At 39.6% G+C, this 16162-nt stretch overlaps 1 protein-coding gene across 3 annotated transcripts in view; it reads left to right on the top strand.

Moving 5' to 3' along the window:
* Nucleotides 1–16162, top strand: part of ulk4 (unc-51 like kinase 4) — a 261384-nt gene that overhangs the window by 196472 nt on the left and 48750 nt on the right. For all 3 annotated transcript variants that reach the window (XM_059013181.1, XM_059013174.1, XM_059013164.1), the window contains exons 33-34: nt 1415–1581; nt 4867–4965. In XM_059013181.1, coding sequence (XP_058869164.1) covers nt 1415–1581; nt 4867–4965 — 266 coding nt within the window. The remainder of the gene's footprint in view (nt 1–1414; nt 1582–4866; nt 4966–16162) is intronic.

The following is a 16162-nucleotide window of genomic DNA, read 5'->3' as shown; positions in this document are numbered from 1 at the left end:
CTAACAAACCTTTTTTTTTTACAGTCTTCTGAAACCACAATGATGAGCAACTCAAGCCATCTGTTACTATTTATAAGATATATATTTTTTCTTTTTAATAAGAATGACTAATTGTTATTCTGCCCTGTTCAATAGCTGATAGAAATGTGTTTTAAAACCCCCATTGTTGAATTCAAAGGAGGTAATTAGAGCTTTTGATGTGGCAGGTGAGGAAACTAGCAACTTAACAAAGGCATTTTTGTATAGAATGATTACAGAATTATTCAAATTGACATTGAGGCAATTAAAATGGGAAACCAGGGTCATTATGTATTGTTTATTATATTATATAATAACATTGTAATCACTGTTGTAGAATGGGGCCGCTGTTGCTTTAAAGGGTACATCAGCACTACTTGAAAAATACAACATAAACTATCCCACCGTGCTGTTCCGAATGTATTTGGTCATTGTATAATAATCCGTATGCACCCAAACATCTGCATAATGCCACACTGCTATGTCCAAAATCACTGTTCTGAAGTGTTGTATTAGCTATATTACCTCCGTGTGGAAACACACTAGTCTGTGTGACAAACATGGTGCGTCTCTCTTTTTCCATAAGGAAGGAACTTGCTTTTCGTTTTGTGTAGTAGACATCTTTCGCATTGTACATGTTTTCTTCGCATGTTGTATTTTTATGTATTATTGTGATTAATGTTGCAGTCAATAAAAAAACAAACAAACAAAAAAAAAAACCGTCTGTGCTGTGTAAGTGGTTGTGGGGAAAAGAAAACCCAAGACAGAGTTGTTCTCATTTCTAACTAATGAAGGGACCTACCCACAATTAGAGCAGCACTGTGTTATTTCAAAATACACGCCCAAAGTCTTAGATATAGCTCCAGCTGATTCGGAATGTTTGCAGAATGGACACGTATCAAATAAACTAGCAAATGAGATTCGGAAACGATGTATTTCCTTTCGGAATGAGGTCTTTGAGGATGATCTGACCTAAAAAAATAAATACTGCATTTTTTCATCTTTCATATTTGGTTTTCATTTGCATTTCCTGACACAACACATGCACAATCATCTACATACCGTTGAGTGGGAAAGTCGAATTTGGCCACAAATTCCATCTCCCTATCAGTTTCTGAACAATCTGATGTCGAAATATTGTCTGGCATTATTTCGGACATTCCCTGTGTACAGTCACACTCTTGGCATTTACATTGCCAACTTCATTATGCTGCATGATGATTTAACTGGTTGCGTGAACCAAAGGGTGGTGTTGGCCGACAACATTAAAATTACCACATTTTTACATATCATCATTCAGTAAAAATTAAGTATAAAAAGTAAAGCATAGGTTATATATAAGTACAAATGTCAAAAATCTTTCCAACATTATTCATTGTGGCTTGTTTTTTGGCAGGACTGGTTGACCACATCAGCAGTGTGTTCATTGAGACAACCGCTCTGCTCTTGGAAAGCGAAGATAAACGCAGTTTAACGAATGGCGGCACTCCTCTGCTTTCATTACTTGACATTTTACAGAGTATGCTGAGGCACACTTCCACGGTAGTGCGACTGGCTCTACAGGTACTACATTCTTTGTGATTTTAATTGTCTAAGGGTACATGGCAACAGTTTATTTAAAGGTGTAGTGTCCTATTTGTGTTGATTTTTTAAATATAGTTTTTGCATGGTTAATAATATTGTTACATTACTGTTTTGTACATGTCAAGTCTATAGCTTTTACTGTGTAACAAAAACATTACTTGGTGATATTATCCCCCTTTTTACTGTGCTGTACTGTAGTAGAAGGAACGTGCCTATTTGTCTTGCACGGTATGTCCCCTGAGTAAGTCGAGTGCACATTTTAAGGGCATATAAAAATAAGTGTTATTTGACTTTGAAATAAAACTCCACTACGTATATCATATAGCTGTGTCCAGTATTGCATAAATGCTTTATATTAAATATTGCTGTTTAATGTTGGAATAATCTGGTCTACTGAGATATCGTGATTTAGGTAAACAATGCATTGATTGCAGTTAGTTTAACAAGAAACAAGGATGTTCAGGTAGTGTGAGCATTACCACAGTTTGTTTTTATTACTGCATGTGTTCATGTGCATCACGCATGATTACAATATCCACTGTTCCTTTTCTTTGTATAATCTGGGCTAGTGCAGGTGTGCAGACAAAGATAGGCTTCAAAGGAATCAACCCCACCTTTGTTTTTTAAAGTTTTCTATAACACAATAAGTGCAAATTTATATAGATAATGCCTGTCAGTAATTTTTGTATTTCATGGTTATACTGTTTAGTTTCTTTTTGGGAATTGAGAAAATGCCTTAGAGTAAGTAGTGGGTTGAGAGAAATATAATGTTACTTGTCTCCACATGTTGCTACAACTGTTTAAATAACATACCTGTAATTTCTCTTTTCATTGTTAACATCCTGACAACTTTTTACACTTATAACTTTAAAGTCTGTTTCAAATCTGTTTTCAAAATGTCCTCTCTAGTGCACTGGGGTTTGAGATCTGTCCTCTAAATCACTGCAGGAAAAAACACACAATATAACAAGTGCTCTGGCTTTTCTGTTCCGTACCACATCAAGGATCGTTATTGCGGGGCTCCTGAGTGGCGCATCCAGTAAAGGCGCTCCGCGCGGAGTGCAGGATGTGCCTTATAGCCTGGAGATCGCAGGTTCGAATCCAGGCTATGTCACAGCAGACCGTGACCGGGAGCTCCTAGGGGGCGGCTCACAATTGGCTGAGCGCTGCCCGGGTAGGGAGGGCTTAGGTCGGCAGGGGAATCCACAGCTCACCGCGCATCAGCGACCCCTGTGGCCGATAGGGCGCCTGTGGTTCTGCAGTGGAGCTGCCAGATCTGTGTTGTCCTCTGGCACTATAGGTCTGGTGGCATTGCTGTGGATCTGCAGTGCGAAAAATGACGGCTTGGCAGGAGCACGTTTGGAGGACGCGTGTTCCAGCTGCCATTTCCCGAGTCGGCGGGGGGGGGGGTTGCGAGCGGTGAGCCGAGGATACAGATAATAATTGGGCTTGCTAAATTGGGGAGAAAACCGGGGTAAAAAATTGGCGATGACTTTTTTTTATTGCTGTGTTACCTTGACAATGTGGGCAATAATCCTAACACTATCAGAGCACCAGACCATTTTGAAAAGAGCTTTGAAACAGACTTTAAAGTTATAAGTGTAAAAAGTTGTCAGAACTTTTGATTCTGTCTATTTAAAAATAACTGTTGTTTTTAAGTCGAGAGAGCAGCAGTTCCATGTGTCGTCAAGGTACTGATATCATTGTGAGTAGTAGAGCACTAAATAAAGGATAGAGTTTTGCCAACTGTACAGCTATGGCCAAAAGTTTTGCATCACCTAGGATTTTAGGATTGAGACATTAATAAATATAAAAGTATACGAACATATTTTAGTTGCTTTATTTAACATCATGTAATCAAAGGAACTACAAAATGATATCACAAAAGTCTACCAGAAGCCATAATAGTAGTACAGTATTTCATGTTAGATTTGAAATGTCACATTTGTTCATTTGTCAGTTTTTCATCAAGTATATGGAAAACTACAAAGCAGTATGTAATTCAATATGTTAAAGTAACATTATTCAGCTTCAGGTTTCATTCAACTTTATGACGTAAAAGTTGTTAATTCTATAGGATGATGCAAGTTTTGGCTATATCTGTATATAGTAAAAAATATTCAGTGTATATTATAATTAGGGCTTCTGATTTTAGGTTTTAACCGATAAAAAATGATAAAACACCACCGATACAAAAAAAAAATGAAATCATGGTGCATATCGAATAAACACCGGAAAAACACTGGAAATGGTTACTCGGTTTGTTGACTTTAATCCTTTCCCCGCTTAAAAATAAATAAAATTTAGTAACCTACCAAAAAAAAAAAAAACCTTTATCAGTTGTTGGTCAATGTCCCTCCTTCCTGACTTGTATCTCGCATTGATTTGTTCTGAATACTTTAAACCCACCCCAACTACTGAGTGGGAGCACATTCATACATTTCTATTGGAAGATTGTAACACACATGCAAGATTTGAAACAAGATTACAATTACTAGAAGCGGAGGATTGTTCTTGCTTGCGCGATTTAAAGCTATATTATAGTTCCATCATAGGGAGTGTTTACACGCTAGTAGAATTTAGAACTTAATTAAAATTGGTGTCAGTGTAAAAAAATGCCTAAACACACAGAAACCCCAGAAGAATATGTCCGTGACCATAAGGATTTCGTTGTGGAAGACAGCAGAAAGAAGGTACAATTGAAGTGTGCAAGTACTGTCGAGTTACTATACATGTTGTGACAGAAAAAAATGGCCAAGAATTTTGGAAAGCAATAATTTCATACAGTAAAAATTAAGCGAAAGCCCCCCCCCCCCCAAAAAAAAACGATTTACATTAAACTCAAATAGCTAAAAATAAGCACTGAAAAATGAAATTAATAAAAACTGAAAAACAGAAGCCCTAATTATGACAAAATATACATTTATTATATAACATGTGTTTATACTTGTGAGTTTCCAATATTGCTCACATTTAAAAAATAATAATAGTTCCCCTAAAACAGACTTAATATTCTCTAATTAATGAATAACTTGAAGGGGCAATCCTGCAGGTTAGTAATTTGTTGTAAATATATTGTTGCAATGCATCAACGTTGGGAATGGCACCTGATTAAAAATGAGCTTCTTCTTATAGGTCACTGTCTGACCGTGGAAGAAACCCATTCTAAACCATCTTCGACTGACATTTCATACCTCCTGCTGGTATCCATTTGTATCTCAAGTGCTCAACAAGATCTTTTTCATTTCTTCTGCTCTCATTAAGGCTCAGAAATCGGATGCAGGAGGGGACACCCAGACCGCAGAAGACCTTCTGCTTATCAATAAACCCCTGACAGACTTAATTAGCCTGCTTATTCAGCTGGTAAGAACTGCCTTGTTTAGAAGTCTAATGGAATGCTGCAGGAGTTGAAACTACTCTGCTCATTTTATATCTCACTGCTTGAAAGGTTCCCTTAATTTATTTACAGATCTTGCTAGAGTAAATTAACAACAACTTATTCTAGGGCTGTGTTCATAGGTTTGAAGATTTGTTCGCTAGCCAGGAATTTGAAGATAGTTCTAAACTTTGACACAGTCAGATGATTTTTCTTTTTTTTTTTCTCTCTTAACAGAAACCATTTTACAATGTGTGAATACTATAAATCACACATTAAATGTTACTTGCATGCAAAATTTGATCATTTGATTTGTATAATGTCTATTACTTAAACAAAAGTTGTTGTATTAAAATCAACTGCAAAATTGTTATATGTAGCAACTCTATATGGCGGTGCCTTGCATTGGAGCAGGATATTATGCCAAAGCAGTAGGTGGTAGCGTCTGTATTGCTTCAATAAAATATGTACTAATGTACATGACGTAAGAGAAGTGTTACGGTTGAATAAGTATCAGTGAGGTGTATCCTTACCTGTTACTCCAGCAATGGAGCAACATGGCGTGGTCTCAGCCCATAGAGATTCTCAGTACATCTGCACGTGAACTACTTTGTGCACTTCCTGTGCTTCCATACAAATACCCCTTTTACTCTGCACGTGAAGTGATTGTGCCATCCTTGTGTCTAAATACAAATATACATTTTATAACACTCGTGCTACATCACCCCACATTATATCCTGTGCACCAACACATATACACCAACATTAATACACCACACGTAACATATAAACATAAAATACACACAGGGGTGGGACACTCTGCCACAACAACGTATATTTTTTAATTATATAAAAATTCATTACTGTTCTATATTTTTTTTTCGTATTTTTTAGCTACTGGTACATGTGAATGTTATATTCCATTTATATGGATTGCCTGTAAGATAATATGATTTTCAGTCAAATATAAACTAGAAGTTACGGTGACAGTAACCAGGAAATTACGCAAAATAGTACTATTGAAAGTTTTAACCTTCATTCGGTAATGTGTTCCGAGCCTTCGAAGGTCAAATTGTGCCCTTCTACAGCCCTAGTTTATACATGTATATAAATCATGTGAATCACATTGGCTTCAGTCAATGCTTTTTTATTATTATGCTAGTCTTTCCAATTTTCACATTTTGTTTCAATTCCTTTTGAGTCTAACAATTTCCATTCTGCACTGAAATGCACAGGCCCTAATGCTTTGCTTCAATGCAGGAAGCAATGCAGCAAGCCTGTGGGTAAAATGCCCGCATTTATAAATTGGCTGTTCAGATAGGATTGAGGGGAGGGGTGTACATTGTGCCAAGTATTGCTGAATAATATAAATAGTCTCACATAAGTATTGCATTTTAGTATTTCAGGGATATTTTAGGATTGTGGGGACCGAGTTGCTCTGTGGTGGTGATGGGATTGGAAGCATTTTACCTCTAGTTTGCTGGTTCATATTCAGTCTAGGTTGGTTTTATATATCAGGATATGGGCATATATGGTGGAACCTGTCTTTCTTTGTATGGTGGGACGGGGGAGATATAGAACCAGTTGAGGACACTCAAAATATTCATGCCAATTCTGGAAGGATGCAACAGACCAGGCAAGAGTGGGGTATACAAAATATTGTACAGTTATTTTCTTTTCAAGCCAAATGTGACATATGTTGGGTTTTGAATGTGGTTCTTAATGGTAATTATTATTATTAAAATGGCTCTATTCTAGTTAGAACTAATACATTCTAAGCCAACAAAATGTATGACTAACTCACACTGATGTTAAACTCAGTGTTATACAATTGTTTGTGATTAAAGGGCGATTTCAAGCCTACCGATGCATTGGTAGAAGATGGTCTTGAAAAAACAGTATAGAACAACCTGAAAGACGAAACGTGCCTCCCACACCTGTTACAACACCCAGCACCATTTAAAAAAAGTGTGTATTTGAAGCCTGTAAAGTCGTGTAGGACTACAGACCAACAAATCAACAGAACTTCCAGAGCCACCATAATCTTATATTTTCTTTTTACAATGGAGATGCTATTGAACATATAGAACTATATAGAACTAAGAGCATATTGATCTTTTTCTTTTCGGCTGGAGTAGGGCTGACAAAACAGATGCAGTAAACTGAAAAGATGCTACTATAGAAAAGATCAGATAATCCCCAGTGGTAATCAACTGCACTCAGAATGGAATTCAATTATTTGCTTGTACTGTTTCGAGCAGTCTGGGAGGATTTTTAATCAGAGCAGCAAGTGTTGATGCACAGCAGGGGAACAAGAAGGGGACATGTTTAGATTAGGTGGATAAAATTGATTGATTAGGTGGATAAAAGTGCATTTATGATTCAGTGCAAGGCAATGAAATTTCCATTGTGTTTTGTGGATAATATTCGGATAGCTTCTCATTCAATATTTTGATTACAAAACATTGGTTCCCTGGAATACGTTAATTGCCCCAATAAGTCAAGTAAGGCTTAATCAATGTGACCACTTATAAGACGATTGAGACATTCACAAATTTGGTTAAAAAGGGTTTGTCTGATCTGAATAAAATCAGATAAAGGCTAAAGGATAGTCTACTACAGGGGTTCTCAAACTGGGGGGTCATGACCCCCAGGGGGATCGGGGAGATGTCTGAGGGGGTCTGTGACCGAGTGCTGTTGAGTGGCCTGTGAGTGGTGATGTCACTGACCAGAAACAGGAACAAAAACAAGGAATGGTGGTGGGTGAAACTGAACACTACGGCATTCAGTGCTTTTATTAAATAATAAATAAACAAAAGGTTTAAACAAAAGGAAACAAACACCAAACAAAAAGGCGCGATGGCCAAACAAACAAACAGAAACAAGTATCTTTAAATATAGCAATTGTTTTCCGCTCTCGTTTTTCACTCTCCTTGCTCGCTCTCCCGTACTCTCCTCTGTACACTCTCCGCCTTAGCGCGGACAGCTGGAGGCTTTTATATTCTGGCCCAGGGGTTAACTAGCTGTTAATTATCTTATTACCCCTCAGCCACAGTCTGCACGAGTTTAGTAAGGATGCGTGACTGTCAGCTAGTTAAATAATCAGTAGCTGATCAGCCACGCATCCTCACAAGGTTTTTAAAATATAAATACAAAACAATAACAAATACGCGGCGCTTTGATCTGCGCCGCAAACAAAAATACAAATAATAATACAAATATATATATAGGGGCGGGACACTCCGCCACAGGGTCGCAAAGGATTTGGTGGATTCAAATATATATATATATATATATATATATATATATATATATATATATATATATATATATATATATATATATATATATATATATTCTTTTTTTAATTACCTTTATGCACATTCCTTCCTTCATATCTGTGGGTCCCGCCTGTATCGTTAGGTAACCAGAAGTGGCTTAGTTACAGATATACTGCCGTTTTTGGAGGTTATGCGCTAAAATGTGAAGGGTGAATGGCGAGTCTCTAGAATTGGGTCTGATAATATGTGGTCCTTTCCTAGACATTTCTCACCGATTTATTCTGGTAACCATAAAAGAGAGGAGTCAATCAATGAAGCAAAGATCAGTTAATCTCATATGGGTCAGGATTCACGCCAAAATAGCAAACGCTGCCTATTCCCTTACTTAACGATCATTGTCTCTCTCTCCCTCACTCACTGCTATCTTTTTTCTCTGATATGCACTCTCGCTCTGTCTCTTCTCCACTCCTCAGACTCATTTTTGGGGCTCTTTCAGTGCTTCATAGCTAAGGCCCTGTCTTTCAGCCTTTCCCTCTGTCCCTCACAGTCTCACAGAAACCACTCAAGTTCAAGTCTGCGCACGTTCTCCCCCAGACGCTAGTTCCCCCCCCACCTATATATAGCCTCGGGGGAAGGCCCTGCCCCCCGCCCACCATATGTGCGCACACACACCATACGCACGTACACACACACACTCTCTCCCTCCCTTACTCTAATGGCGTGCCCCGTGCCCTCACAATACATGTAACACTAAATGAGACATGACAAAACAAGCATACAAGACAAACAAGTGTCTAGCAAGATGTCATCGCCTGGGTTGTTACAATATGTTGGATCTGTGACTAACCTGCAACCGCAGTGTGTTCTTTGTGGTGAAATACTTGCTCATGAAAGTATGAAGCCTTCAAAAATGCGCCGTCATTTAGAAACAAAGCATCCTTCCCTGAAGGACAAACCAATTGATTTTTTTCCAGAGGAAGTTAGTGAATCTGAAAAAACAAAAGGATGTAATTTTTCAAGCAAGCAGCGTGAATAATAAAGCGCTCCATGCGTCCTGCATGGTGACTTTAAGGATAGTAAAAAGCGGTAAGCCCCACACCATTGCTGAATCACTATAGCGCTATGTGCTGCTAACATGGCAGCCATTTTGCTGGGATCTGATTGCGCAAGTCAATTAAAAGTTATACCCTTTCAAACGATTCAGTTGCACGGCACATTCATGAAATGGCTGCTGACGTTCGTGATCAACTTTACATAAAAGTGAAAAAGTGTGACTTTTTTGCTATCCAACTCGATGAATCAACTGCTGTGCCAGCGGCTGCACAGCTCTTAGCTTTTGTTAGATAAATTTGCGACGGATCTTGTTTTGTCATCCACTTTCAGGTCGAACTACTGTGGAAAGCATTCATGACACTTTTTCTGAGGTAGTTAAAGATGCTGGGCTGGACTAGGAGCGGTGTATTGGTGTATGTACTGCCGGAGCTATAACGGGAAAGAACAGTGGTCTGGTGACTCGAATTCAGCATGTTGCACGCAATGCCACTTGGACTCATTCAATACATCATGAAGCTTTAGCTGCTAAGAATATGCCTGCTGATCTTCACAAGGTGCTTGATGACTGTAAAAGTGGTGAACTTCATCAAAGGTCGACCAACTAATGCATGTTTGTTTTGCGTCCTTTACGAAGAAATGGGTATTGAACATCAGCAATTGCTATTTCATACTGATGTACGATGGCTTTCGCGTGGGAAGGTTTTGTCACATTTGTTTGAGCAGAGACGAGAAGCAATGGTTTTTCTGAACAACAATTATTTCCTTATGCTGGACTTCTCCAAGATTCACAGAGGCTTGCAATGCTTGCTTATCTCACGGATGTGTTTGATCGGCTCAATGAGCTCAACAAAAGTCGACAAGGATGTGCTACGAACCTTCATTTTATGAATGACTAGATGGAAGCATTCATTCAATAGCTTAATATTTGGTCTTCACGTGTGCAGGATGGCAGTTTTGAAACTTTCTCTCTGATGGCAAATTTCATGAGAGAACATTTATTCTGAGTTGAAGATAAATGACATCATCCTGTGCAAGGCCTACAAAACTAGCTGCAGCATTATTTTCATCAAGTTACAGCAACAGGTAGCCTTTGGATAAGAAACCCATTGAAAGAAGACGCTGTTAAAAATGCAGCCTTGCTCCCAGCAGTACAGGACAAGCTCATGGATTTATAACACCGTGTAACAATTTTTTTTTTTTTTTTTGTTCCTGGGTAGTAAGTGTTATTTCCTAATTGCTTATGCCTCAAAAGTATAGAAAATGGCTATTATTCCCCACAAACTTTGCTTTTATGACCAGGACAGTGATATTTTGAAATTTACCTATTTTCCAGAACATTCCAGATAGATTCAGTGCTGAGTAAACTTGGAGTAACTTCTAGAACTTTCTAGAACTTTCCAGTAATATAAATAGTAGTATAAATACAGGGGACTTAAGCCCACCAGTTCAGTTTAGTTCCAGCTGCCTAAGTGGATACATATCTGCATTTTTCTGAGATGGCATCAAGAGGCTGCAAGCATCCGGCAGACGCATTTTGCTATGTCTGCGGCCAATTTATCAAGACAAGAGCAAAAAAGTACTCCGTGGAAGCATCTGCTAAGATGTGTGAGGCCTACAAGGCATATTTTGGCATGCCTGTCGGGGATCAAGACAAACCCTGGGCACCTCATTTCACCTGCGAGCACTGCAAAAAAACTCTGGAAGGTAAGATGGACAATTGTTGCTCGGAATTTTATGTTATAAAATTTGTTAAAATTTTTAAAATTGTAAAAGTTTTTAATTTTAAAATGTTTTACAATTTTCAATGTTATTGAATAAATATATCATATATGAAAAATGTTGCGAGAATCTCTTACACATTAGTCATGGGTGAAATAAATGTATTTTTGTAGGATGGTACAGAGGGGAAAAGAGAGCCATGAAGTTCGCTATCCCAAGAATTTGGCGGGAACCCACTGACCACTCAAGCAACTGCTACTTCTGCATGGTGGACCCTTCCAAACGTCGGACTGGCAAGAATGCATCTGCTATCACGTATTCGGACCTTCCTTCATCCATCGCCCTGGTGCCACACTGCCATGAGCTCCCCGTACCCACTCCTCCGGAGAGAGAGCAGCCGTCTTTAGAAGAGAGCAGCAAGTCAGAGAGCGAGGAAGACGTTGTAGATCCAGATGACAATTTCAGAGGTGGAGCCGAGGAGAGAAACCCATACTACCCCAACCAAAAAGACTTCAACGACTTGATTCGAGATCTTGGTCTCACCAAGTCCAATGTCGAGCTTTTGACGTCTAGGCTCAAGCAGTGGAACTTGTTAGATGAAAGTGTGCAAGTCGCAGATCAGAGGAAGCGTCACCAACCTTTTTCCAGCTTCTTCACCCGTCAAGATGGGCTCTACTTCTGCCACAATGTGACCAGTCTGTTCGAGGCAATCTGAATCGCCTGTAACCAGAATGAGTGGCGCCTCTTCATTGACAGCTCATCCAGGAGCCTCAAAGCCGTGCTGCTCCATAATGGTAACAAGTACCCGTCTCTTCCCCTGGCTCACTCGGTGCACCTCAAAGAGGATTACAACAGCATCAAGACCTTGCTGGACGCCTTGAAGTATGATGAGTCCGGCTGGGAGGTCATAGGAGACTTCAAAATGGTGGCATTCCTGATGGGTCTCCAAGGTGGTTTTACCAAGTTTCCCTGCTATCTTTGCCTTTGGGACAGCAAGGACACCAAGGCGGGACTGGCCACAGCGGACCGAGTTCTCTGTGGGGAGGAACAACGTCAAGTGTGAGCCACTGGTGGACCCCCGGAAGGTGCTGATGCCACCACTGCACATCAAATTGGGCCTTATGAAACAATTTGTCAGAGCTCTAGATAAAGAGTCGGCAGCCTTCAAGTACCTTCAAGACTTCTTCCCTAAGCTGTCTGAGGCAAAGGTCAAAGCCGGTGTCTTCGTCGGACCACAGATAAAGAAGAGCCTGGAGTGCAATGAATTCCCCAAGAAGCTCACTAGTAAGGATAAAGCGGCTTGGAACAGCTTTGTCGCAGTGGTTCGGGGCTTCCTGGGCAATCACAAGGCCGAAAACTATGTGGAGCTGGTTGAGACTCTGGTGAAGAACTATGGCACAATGGGCTGTAGGATGTCCCTCAAAGTCCATATCCTTGATGCTCATCTTGATAAATTCAAGGAGAACATGGGAGCGTACTTGGAGGAGCAAGGCGAGCGCTTCCACCAGGATATACTGGACTTTGAACGCCGCTACCAAGGACAGTATAACGAGAACATGATGGGAGACTACATTTGGGGGCTGATTCGTGAGTGATTTACAGTATAATCGTAAATCTCGAAAAACTACTCACTTCTAAATCTTTTGTAGTCATTTTTGTATTACCTTAGTATAAATACATGTTAATTTGGATTCATATGTTGTTTTTTTCTGACTTTATGTGAACGAAAAGACACAAATTCGCCCGTTTTCTCATTGGAAATAGGTAAATTTCAAAATGTCACTGTCCTGGTCACAAAAGCAAAGTTTGTGGGGAATAATAGCCATTTTCTAAACTTTTGAGGCATAAGCAATTAGGAAATAACACTTACTACCCAGGAACAAAAATTGTGTTACATAGTGTAATGTGTTAATACCCAGAAGCTCACTTTTCCAAAACAATTACTTTGTGATTTTTGGTTAGCTCTGTGCATGGAACACTTAGAACTAGTATGCAAAGCCATGAAAGTTCTTGTGCCTTTTGCATCGACATGCCTTTGCGAGTCAGCATTTTTTAATCTGATTGCAATCAAAATCAAATATCCTAGCCGTCTCAGTGTTGAAGATGATCTGCGAATGTGCATTACCAACATAGAGCCTTGTCTGAAAAGCAGGCGCGTCCATCACACTGAAAAGGTAGGATACATTGTGCATTTTAATGTTTTTTGCTTTTTTGAAGTTGAAAATGTGTAGATTACTAAATTAGTCTTTGACTGCCAATGCACCTTTAAAATGTGTGATTTAAATGTTTTGAAATCATACATTTGTATGTGCATGTTTACATTTTACTTTACATGGAAATTGGGGGTCGCGAGTTGTTCACCGATAGAAAAAAGGGGTCCCAGACTGAAAAAGTTTGAGAACCCCTGCTCTAGTCTGGAGCACAGTTCAGTTTTTGAAATCTGGGAGCAGGGCACCACACAATGGAGGTTATGATTGGTATGATTTCTGATCAAGTAGCTCAATTTCTTGCTTGCAGTCAGCCCACACCTGGGATGACAGTCCTAGTGCAGTACATCCTATAGTGATTATCTCAGTTAAGGATCTATTCTGTTCTATATCCCAATCGTTTCTAAACAAGCCATGAAACACCTGGTGTCACAACAGGCCTGTTGGGAGTAATATTCTAATTAGTTTCTGTGATTGGGTTTCTGAAGTTATAGAGTAATGATGGTCAGGGACTTACTTTTGAAATCGATGGTAATTGTCAGTGGACTGAGTGCGTTATAGGGGTTTTTGAAAGTGTGTGCTAATTAGTTGACACAAGGGCATTGCACAGATTGCTCCATGATTGTATTAGGTCTCTTGGGAGCTTCACTGACAGAGAAGACACACACAGATATAAAATTGTAGACAATACCCAAAGTAGCAGCTACAGCAAAAGTCAGTTACAGTAAGGTTTTATTTTAACTATGACATTTTTCATGCCATCAGGTCATTTAAACTGTTGGAGGATATAATTAACCTGCACAAATATTTAGGTTTAATATGGTTTACTTGACATCATGACCAGGTGCTGCGATGTTTGGCCTTAGCATTGGAAGACAAGCGCAGCATGACCAACAGGTTGCCACCAATTCCAGCAATATATGACACAGGAAGAACAACATTCCTCTGTCCAGGGGAGCAACCACCAAGAAAAGGTATTAAAACCAAAACTCGTCTAGGACAACTGGAAGCTGCTAGAGACTGGAAAATGCTGGCGGACAACGGCTTATTTTCCCACCAGCGATTGTCACCACTAACCTTCGACCTGACATTTGTCTTATGGCCTAGTTCACCAGGTAGCGTTAAGTACCATGGGAGGCTGCTGTGGATGAGGCATATGAAAGGAAGAAACTTCGGTACGCTCAACTAGCTGCTGAAGTGGAACAGCGAGGATGGAGAGTCCAGGTTTACCCAGTGGAGGTGGGTTGTCGAGGATTTGTGGCACACTCCACAACCAGGTTTCTCAGAGACATCGGATTCAGTGGTCAAGAGTTGCGACACATAGTGAAGAACTTATCTGAACAGGAGAGAGGAGCAGCAACTGGCTCTGGTTGAGACGAAAGGATTCTGGTTGGGGACCTCAAGTATAGTAGAAAGAAAGCAATGTCAATGGAAAGGAAGGGAAGCAAGCTGGGCTTAGCTGAGTGAGGGACCGAGGTGGGTGATGCTGGGACACCAGAATCACTGTCGAGCCCTCTTAAGGTGTCGTGGGCTAGTCGACGAAACGCCAAGGGTGGAAGGTGCCCACTTGAAGACCCCAGAGAAGTACCCTACTCAGCTCAGTCCAGACCATTGTCATGCTTGTGCATTTGGGAGGCCGCACTGTGGTTGATCCCTAGAGCCAGCAATGCAGACATTGTGTGTGCTGATGCGCCAGGGAGGCAAAATAGGCTGATCCGTGGAGCCAGCATTATACTTCAGCCATCAACACCAGGCAGAAGGATATCTACATCATCTAATGGAAGGAAACACAGATGGATCACATTCGTTTACAGTAAAAGAAGCTATGTCTTAGTTGGTGCTTATCTTGGCGAGAGCTGAGTCCAATATCAGCATGAAGTCTTAACACCTACTTTCATGTAATGGAAATCAAATCTAGAGAGAGATATTGCTAGTAATGCTTCATTCTTGTTTATATATCCTGGAAATCATCTTGGTAACATATCTTTATAAGTAACTTATAATCCCACCTGAGCCACAGACTCATTGTGTGACCCTGAGCAAGTCACTTAACCTTCTTGTGCTCCGTCTTTCAGGTGGGACGTAATTGTAAGTGACTCTGCAGCTGATGCATAGTTCACACACCCTAGTCTCTGTAAGTCGCCTTGGATAAAGGCGTCTGCTAAATAAACAAATAATAATAATAATAATAATTAGGCGACACTCTTGTCACTTATCGTGGTAATGTTAAATGTTTACTTTAAACCTTTGACTGTTGAATACATTGAGCTTTATAAGCATATTTTCTTTTTACATGTATACCCTGATATATGCCCTGTGTGTACAAATTCTAAACCTTTAAGGTTGCATGTGGCTAGGAAACATTTTCATAATTTTAGGGATACCAGTAATGGCTAATAATCTTCACATTCTATTCAGAGGCCTAATTATGTCTAAAAATCTTCCTGCATTGTGATCCCACAAGCCTTTCTTGCTAAACAATATGTTCTGTAATGAAATGATCTGCCTTTGTTTATCTATCTGTAATAAACACTCAGTGAAAACACTCATTAATATGCTGGAGTTGACTACCCTCTGGGTTTGCCTCACAATGTCATTAATATTCTGAAATGAAATGGCATCAAAGTAAAAACTGCTACATAAGCTATTTAATTATTACCGACATAGCCTGCTTTTAGGACTTCCTGATGTTTAATTCCTCAGTTATAGTATGGATACATTAATTAGTTAAATGTAAATGATATGCAGAAGCTTGGTCAGAATAGGGCTGAATCTTTTATGGTACTGTTTTTCTTTCTTTTTGTTTTGTATTAAGTAAGGAATGCGCTAAAAAAAGGAATATAACATTTTTAAAAACATTTTTGGTGCTTGTGAAAGTTACTCATTAAGATAAGTGACAACACCTCCGGTTAAGTGAGGATCTC

Source organism: Acipenser ruthenus, chromosome 3 (genome assembly GCF_902713425.1).
Source record: "Acipenser ruthenus chromosome 3, fAciRut3.2 maternal haplotype, whole genome shotgun sequence".
NCBI classification, from domain to species: Eukaryota; Metazoa; Chordata; class Actinopteri; order Acipenseriformes; family Acipenseridae; genus Acipenser; species Acipenser ruthenus.
This window is presented reverse-complemented; position numbering and strand designations above follow the sequence as displayed.